General features: G+C 45.2%; 1 protein-coding gene across 1 annotated transcript; it reads right to left on the minus strand.

Annotated features, from left to right (window-relative positions):
- Nucleotides 1–393: 393 nt before the first annotated feature.
- On the minus strand, nt 394–7,015 carry LOC118596154 (granzyme A-like). Its single transcript, XM_036206916.1, has 4 exons — nt 6,837–7,015; nt 4,079–4,220; nt 2,213–2,485; nt 394–546 (listed from the first exon to the last, which is right to left on the minus strand). The coding sequence occupies exons 1-4, from the start codon at nt 7,013–7,015 to the stop codon at nt 394–396; spliced, it is 747 nt and encodes a 248-aa protein (XP_036062809.1).
- Between the last annotated feature and the right edge of the window lie 2,138 nt (nt 7,016–9,153).

Consider the following 9,153-nt stretch of genomic DNA (forward strand, 5'->3'; position numbering starts at 1 on the left):
AATAAAAAATTTCACACACACACACACATTCTAAGGGCCACAGGTATTTGGGGACTGTATTTGGGAGAGCAAAGACTATTTTGGCTTTCTCTGGGATTGGCTTCTTTTAAGCAGCACACAGGAAAACATCAGCCCATACTCTGTGAATAAAGCAAAGTGATTCTTGAATTGAGGACCCTCCTCTTAGGGCTCTCTGGCCACAGAAACAGTTAATTGAGAAATGGCAGCCTTAATGATCTACAGAGTGATGTGAGCAGGTGGCTGGTGATCATGTCAGACAGGCATGGCTGGCGCAGTTAGGAAGAAGTGCTTCTTGGGGTAGGTGAAGTTTCAGGCCCCTTTGCTCCATCTCTACGACTGGTAACCTCAGGTGTCTGTTTCCATGGACCGGTGTCACATGGCCCCTGCAATGGTTTTCCGTATCCAGTTAAGATACTTGTTTGTAAGGAGAATGTAGACACCAGGCTTTTTGGGGTCACCGCATTTCCCAAAGGAAGTGACACCCCTGAAAATGTTATCACATATCAGAGGGCTTCCAGAATCCCCCTGGAACAGAAAGACATGTGTTTTGAGTGTGTTGCTTTTCCAAGATACTTACTAATCATTTTATCCATCCATCCACCCACCCACCCATCCACCCATCCATCCATCCATCCACCCATCCAACTCTCCCTGCCTCCCTCCCTTTTATTTCTCTTTCCTGATTTAAAAGCAAATTTAAACTCCTTTAACTAGAAATAATCAAGTGACGGTAAATAAGACTCAGAAAGACAAATAGCCCATTTTTTCTTATATACAGAAACTAGATTAAAAATCGAGAATGAGAGGGTGAGTCAGGAGAATTACTGTGAGTTCTAGGTCAGCCTGGGCTACAATGGAAGTTCCTGTCTCAAAAACCAAAACTAAATCAAAGGGACGACACGACATGACAGTAAGTTGAGGAGAGTTTGGAAGAGGAAGGGGACTGGCAGGCAGGTGGGGAGGACAGAGAGGGTCACACAGTGTGTGTGACTAGTTCGAGATGTGGTGTGTGTGTGTGTGTGTGTGTGCGCGCGCGCGCGCGCTCGTGCGCTAGTGAGTGAAAATTCTGTGATGAAGCTCTTCACACTGCATGTACTCGAACAAAACTGAATGAGAAAGTGAATCAAGTAGAAGAGGCTCTCAAACAAAATTTTCCACCACTTCTCAGCCCTCAGCATCTGTGTGTGGGCTTTTTAGTTTATGGGTGTCTATGTTTTCCAGGCATTCACCTCTTTCAAAAGGCAGTTCTGGGGCTGCAGAGACGGCTCAGTGGTTAACAGCACTGGCTGCTCTTTCACAGGTCCTGAGTTCAGTTCCCAGCAACCACATGATGGTTCACAACCGTCTATAATGTGATCTGGCTCCCTCTTCTGGCACGTAGGCAGAACACTGTATATATAATAGATAAATGAATCTTAAAAAAAACCCTGGCAATTCTGCAGCAATGAAGAATCATTTCTATCAGTAAGACAGGAGAGAATATGAATCTCCTTTCATTGACCTGTGCCCTCTTTTAAAATTAAATTATATTTATTATTAAGCAATATAAAAATATGATTAATAAATAATTATAAAGTTATTAATAATTATTATCTCTGTCTCTGTATATATGTATGTATGTATGCTCATGTGTCACAATGTGGAGGTCAGGACAACTTGTGAGAGTTGATTCTCTCCTATGTGGAATCTGGGGATGAAATTGAGGCTTGGCAGCAAGCGCCTTTACAGGCTGATCTACACTGCTGTCCCTTTAAAAAATAATTAAAAAAAAAATTATGTATTTTCTCTCCTGGTCAGTCTGTCACGGGAAGACTTACGTTGGGGCAATTAGAAAGCTTGAAATGGGGTCCCAAATACGCCCTTCTCCAAGGAGGACACTAGCTGAGTCATCTCAGACAGAAGAGCACATTTGATATCTCAAACAACTTTTAGGTTATTTTTTTTCTTCAGGAATTTGTGAGTTCTCATTTTACCTTATTTCTGGCCATGTACTGGAAATGACCATTAGGAAATAGAGACCACTCCCCGAGGGGGTCTGCCAAGGGATGGAGAATGGTGCCACACTCTAGGGACAAGCAGGGGTCCTTAGCCACAAAAGGAATGACAGGTATTCACCATGTTCTTTCTAGAAGATCCTCTGAAACTTTCATCCCCAGAGTCAAAGGACGCTTAGACATTTTAATTTACGTACACTGCACGAATCGTCTTCCCCTTGCCTGCCGCCAGCACAGAGCATGCTGTTGTCCACCAACTGTTTGAAATTGTAATGCGCTGGATTGTTGCAGACTCTTCGGTCAATCACAGTGACGTTGACTTCTCTCAAGATGTTGGAGACTTTGCAAGAATCTCTTTTGGTGCTCCCCCATCCAGCCACCCGACACTTGGTGTGGGGTTTCACATCCTCTCCTCTTTTGGGGAGGTGAAGGATTCCCACAGCTTTGGTTATAGCTGCTTTACCATCCAGCTGAAAACACAGAGTTGTTTATGGCCTCATGAACATGAGCAGGCAGAGGAAGAAATGCAACCTGAAGTGTAACCAAGGGAGTTGAGTGAGTAGAAGGGGATGGAGCTGCATCCAGGAAGCAAGGCAGGAACTAGCATAGGGATGAGAGGCGACCCAGGGAAGGCCAGGGCTGGTGGTCTCTAGGAAAACAGCAGGAGAGGTTAGGCTGGAAGTCTGGGGACAAGGAAGGTGAGGGTCCTGTAGAGGCAAACGGAGTCCCATGGCTCTCTCTTTCCCCACGGTGGTGAGGATGCAGAAGCCCTGGGCTCAGTCTCATTTTTGCTTAAGAAGTTCACCATCAACCCATCTGTAGCTTTGTGAGACACTGTAGGCCACTCAGCTCTCACTCTCTTCTGGTCCTGTCTTCTTCATCCTACATTCTACATCACTCTTAATGTGTCTGGTCACATCACCCTCCTGCTTAAAATACTTCCCTGTAACATTCAAATTCTAGCCAAGGTTTACAAACTCCGTCTTTGTTTCTGTGTCCCATTTTTACCCCTCCATTTCAAATCTCATCCTAACTCCTTTCTCTCCTCTCCCCAAAGCTATTCTATTTTATACACGCTGTTCTTCCTATCTAGAAAGCCCCTTCCTCCCTTTTTCCTGGTACCCAGCAGGATTCTTTGACCACCGGCTCGTCCCTGGTGCTCCCATGTTATCTTGGTCATGGATAAGCAGAACACTGTCAGTTCAGGGTCAGTAGTTCATCTGCCTGCCTCTCTCTAGACTGAACACCTGTAGGGGAAGTCCCACTTACAACTTCTCTTCTGTGGAAGAGGTAGACAGCAGTGGCCTTCATCCTCCTGGTAATTCTTAGCTTCCTCAAGACTGTTAGTACCAGACAAGGGGAGCCCAACGAAGGGAACAATCACAGCATGTTGATTGAGTAGGGACAAAACTGATGCCATTGTCCTCAACCCCCAAATGACCAAACACCATTGGCCAAAGTTCACGATGGGTATGTCCTTACAATCCCAACATTGGCTCTTTGCCTTCTGCTTCCTAGGTAAGCAAAACTGTAAAGATGCTTCATCACAGAACTAGCCCACTCACTGACAACACTCCCTTCAGAGCAGACTCAGTTCCTCAGTGCTCTACCAGACTGCCAGGCAGAGCTTGAATCCTACAAGAGGGCTCCCTGCATGTCCTCTCACTGAGTCTACCCCAGTAGCTTCCCACAGTGGCCATCTCTCCTGCTGAGCGAGCGTCAGTCAGCACAGACATGTTGCTATGGGGGAGTTCTGGTGGCCTTTGGTCAATGAGCAGCAACGCTGTAGACTGCCTGGACCTACAATGGAGAGAATTTGTGAGAAACAGTTGAGCTGAATGGGAAAGAACACCAGGGGTGAAGGGCTGGATCCTTGCCCTGCTGAGGAACCTCACACTTGGAGTCCATCTTGTGAGGGCTGGTTTATGGTGTGTGTGTGTGTGTGTGTGTGTGTGTGTGTGTGTGTGTGTGTGTGCTCACACTCTTGTAGTAATTGGTTTCAGGTTACACTGTCTGTTTACTAAAAGTTATGAGAGAAAAACAAAAAACCAAAGCATATTTACCTGAAGGAGTTGAAGATCTCCTTGAAATGTCTCAGGATCGTAGCAGGGGTATGAAATCGCCCTTTTAATGGAAAACATCTGTTCGAGTTTCTCTTTCTGAGATACAGAGTGGGCACCAAGAATAATTTGAGGCTTGCCTCTCCTGAAAAGAAAGCCATGCAATATTTAAGTTAGAGAGTAGAGTAAGCTCAGCTCCGGGTATAATTTCCCTGTGTTTGCAGGTGGCTTCATATTTATAACCAAACACAAAATGGGGCCGGGGTTTATAGAACCCTTTTTGGTATTTTGGTGTCTTCTACCTAAGACTCCCCACATGTGTTAGGACACATTCCAGTTGCCTGTGTCTTTTCAAGGAGAAAGCAACCACAAAGGGAGTCCCTGACCTAGAAAAACCAAACATGAATTGGAATGTCCTGGAGAAGGTGTGGAACAGGGCTTCCCTGGTCAGTCACTGAGGCCCTGGGTGGCTGGGCTAGAGGAACTGGGCTCTGCTGTAGTGAAGGAGGAGCTTCCCATTTCTTCAGCTGCTTTGGATTTGTGCAGCAAAGTCTGTCTCCTAGTGGCCTTCTGGGCTGATGACACCCAGTGGAAAGATCCAACCCAAAGCCATAGCGAAAGGCTTGCCTTTGTGTGCTCCAGGAAAATAGTGAACCTTGCTGTTGTATTCAAAATAGGAAAGGTGGTCCAAGGCATGCTTTTAGGAGCTTGAAGGAAAAGATGCTTTTATAGGGAAACTGTGAAACCAAGAATTGCACACCCATATCCAGATAAACACGGAGAGCCCTCTTACACACACACACACACACACACACACACACACACACACACACCTCCTATACACACACACAGCCCTCCTATACACACACACACACACACACACACACACACACACACACAGCCCTCCTATACACACACACAGCCCTCCTATACACACACACACACACACACACACACACACAGCCCTCCTATACACACACACACACACAGCCCTCCTATATACACACACACACACACACACACACACACACAGCCCTCCTATACACACACAAACACACACAGAGCCCTCCTACACACACACACACACACACACACACACACACACACACACCTCCTATACACACACACAGCCCTCCTATACACACACACACACACACACACACACACACACACACACACCTCCTATACACATACACAGCCCTCCTATACACACACACACACACACACACACACACACACACACACACACAGCCCTCCTATACACACACACACACACACACACACACACACACAGAGCCCTCCTACACACACACACACACACACACACACACACACACACACACACACACACCAACCCTACCCCCCACAGACCCTGCTGCCTCACATATGGACGTGTACATAAATCCACACAGAGACACCCTCACCACACACAAATACAGAAGCAAACAGAACTAGAGCTAACTCCTCATCTAGTTTATGAACCAAAGACAGATGAGAAAAACGGTATCCCAACTTGTTGGGTCAACTTGGCCCTAAACAGTCCTGTCAATTAATGGATTTGTCAGTGGCTAGTTTTCTTGTTTGCATAAATTGCGCCAATGTTCTTACTTGACAAACTTTATTTTGTACCACGGCATAACTTCCTATATAATTTTAAGCTGAATCTTTGGTTTAGGCAATTTGTGCCAGAGTGAGCAGAGAGACTATCTGGTATTGCTTACCAACAATGGGCACCAGTTAAAGAATGGTAGTTTTACCTGATGAATGTGACTCTGCCTTTAAAATAGTGACTCAAACGGCTAATTTAAGCTGTAGGGTACTGATATTTTTCACACAGCCAAAGAGTAGTAATTTCCTACGATCACTCTAAAATATCATACAAAGGTGGGAAAAGGCCAGTGATAGTGAATAAATGAGCTACAACCACAGGAGACACGCAATGTGATCGATATTAAAAGATGCTTATGAACCAAACAGGGAACAAAGTACTGGCAGATTGTGTGTGGGAGGTTAGACCAGTTGAGTTCACTGAGTGCTGTTCTTTCCCTGTCTTTTCAACTTCTAATTCGGTTGATTTTTAGAGTGGTATTAGACATTTCAATCTTACCCTAGATCATCTGGCCCTGGTTTATGAGGCAAATATTACAACAGTGTGGAGGCCCACAAAGGTTTCCTAGTGAGATCTGAGCCTGCTTTACCTAGCAGGGCTGCATTAAAGGATTGCTTGACCACATGTGTGGTTACCAGGTGATTGGAAGGGTCTGCTTGGCTGAGCTAGGGGGAGGTCTTTTGCTCTACCCCTTGGCATTCCTATAAAAGGCCCTTTAGAAGCTACCGGTGGATATTGATCCAGGCCCTTACGAGGCTGTCCTGTGTTTCTGTTTCTCTACTCTCTGTCTTTTGCTCCCACCCCTCCTCAGACAGGGTTTCTCTGTGTAGCTTTGCGCCTTTCCTGGAACTCATTCTGTAGCCCAGGTTGGCCTCGAACTCACAGAGATCTGCCTGCCTCTGCCTCCCCAGTGCTGGGATTAAAGGCATGCACCACCGCTGCCTGGCTCCTCTCTGTCTTTCTACCTATTATCTATTATCCCTCTCTCCTCAAGAGTCCCCTGGGGAAAAACGTGGAGGCCGGTTCCTCCATGCAGCAGGATATGATGTTGATTATGGGTGCCCACTGCTTTCTCCATTCTACACTGATTGCCGGTCTGGACTGGATAGCTGTGAGTCAGCATTGGGAGTGAGAAGAGCTGGGATGACTTACAGGTCACAGTGAGCAGCTGTCAGGACCCAGTTCTCGTTGATCAAAGCCCCTGCGCAGATCCCCAATCCTTTGATCAGAGCCATGTAGCGTCTGGCATGAGAGGGCACCTCATTTCCTCCTATAATTCCCTTACAGGATTCTGGAAAAACTAAGAGATTGATAGTGAAATCCTTGCTCATGTAATCATCCTTTACCTATCCCAGGAAAATCTGGTTTAAAAAAAAAATTACATTGCAAATTCTTAGAAGTGTGTCCTGTGCCAGAAAAGAGCAGATCAAGCTCCCAGGTTCTGGCTAGGGCTTGCTGCTGGAGCATTTGCCCATGGCTGTGCTCCCAGCCACAAATGCTGCTTCACAGCATTTATTTACGCTCAGTTTAGTGCTTGGCTTCTGTTTTTTGTTTGTTTTCTGAGACAGGGTCTCATGCAGCCCAGGCTAGCTTCAAACTTGTTAAGTAGCCAAGGCTAGCCTTTATCCTTCCTCTGCCTCCCAAATGCTAGGATTGCAGGTATGTTACCATGTCAGGCTTGAGTTTAGCTTTGAGTTTCATTGTAAATAAACATCCCTGCTTTTAAATTATATTTTTATGCCATGTGCCTAAATTGATGCTCTCTCTCTCTTTCTCCCTCTCTCTTTCCTACTCTCTCTCTCTCTCTCCTTTCTACTTCTGCTTTATTACCCAATTTTTCTTATTATGGCCAAATGACAAATATGTAGAATACTTTTCTTTGTGCATAATAATTTATTGTCATGATAATAACCTATAGCCCATATTTAAACCATAATTCATTCCATAGACCCACTTGAGAGAATGGTTTGGAACCAGGAAACATGTGTTAAATAAGCATCCTGATTCTGATGCAGGTTCTGATGCAGGTTCCTGATTCTCTGAGCTGCAGAGGACTGTGGATGTGTCTAGGAAAGTAGTGATTTATCCCAGTTTTGATGCTGTGGCCTGTCATCACCAGCAGATGGCGTTTCACAGAGAGTCATCTGATACATGGTAGAGACACCCCACACCACCAAGCGGCCAGAAGGGGGACGGATGGAGGGGAGTAGGCAGCATCCTTGACTGGACCACCCCCAACCCCCTTCCACCCCACCCACACCCCACTCCCATCCCACCCCACCCCCAGGCTTGGCTCTAGCCTCAAACAGAGGCTACTCAATTTGCCTGGAAACTAATTCTCTATGCTCTTATTCAGAAGCAAAGATACTGAGAAGCTTCTTGAATTGTCATGGGTGGAAAAAAAATCGATTATTAGTAAAACATGTACTCATGTAAGTAAAAGGAAAAAAAAGCCTTAGCATTTTAATGCCTAGACAGGAAAAAGTACTTGTTGGGCTAATCTGTCTATAAAGAAATTCAGCCCACTGATTTGTTTTTCTGAGACCATGTTAGCCATCTTCTGGGCATTCTAGGTCTGTATTGCATATATCATTCACTTTATAGATGTTAAGGTTATAGGTTTTTTAAATTATTATTTTATGTGTATTATTTTATGTGTATAAGTGTTTTTCCTGCATGCATGTCTGTGGAGAGCAGAAGAAAGCATTGGATCCCCAGGAACTGGAGTAATGATGCTAGTGAGTCACTATGTGGGTGCTGGGGACTGAACCTGGGTCCTGTGTAGGACGTAACTGTGCAAGAACTCTTAACAGTTCCCCACCCCCCTCTGTTGTACTAATCGAGGACTTCTTTTCTAATTAATTCACAATCATGCCATTTTTTCCACAACTATTTTTGAGTATCTGCTGTTAAAATGGGCCCAGGAGCGAACGGAACATAGTTCTCTCCATCCGAGACCATAAGCGTTAGGGAGGTGGACAGGCAAGGCCGGTACTGCTTATTGTTCACAAAGGGTAACAGTGCTCGAAGTGTCTGGCCCGGGTATCCACAAGGAGCTGCAGGATCTCAGAGGCAGGAGCTGCTGAGTTTCTTGAAGGAGGTTTGAAGGGACTTCAGATTTCAGGTGAGGCTAGAGCAGGTTTCAAGTCAGTTAAGTAAAAGGCAGCGCGCTGGAGATCTTGAGAAAGAAACTGACGCCCACAGAGTGATGTTAAAATTGAGCTTGTTGGGGCCTGGAGAGATGCTCTTCTAAAGGACCCGGGTTCAATTTCAGCACCCATATGGCAGCTAACAACTGACTATAACTCCAAAATCTGACACCCTCATGCAAACATACATGCAGGCAAAACACTAATGCAAATAAAAATAAATAAATTAAAAAATTGAGCTTGTTGATCCACTGACTATAAATTCTTTTGAGGCTCAGCTTTAATATACTTTCAGACTTTAACATTTTAATTGTTAACAA

This window comes from Onychomys torridus, chromosome 15 (genome assembly GCF_903995425.1).
Source record: "Onychomys torridus chromosome 15, mOncTor1.1, whole genome shotgun sequence".
NCBI classification, from domain to species: domain Eukaryota; kingdom Metazoa; phylum Chordata; class Mammalia; order Rodentia; family Cricetidae; genus Onychomys; species Onychomys torridus.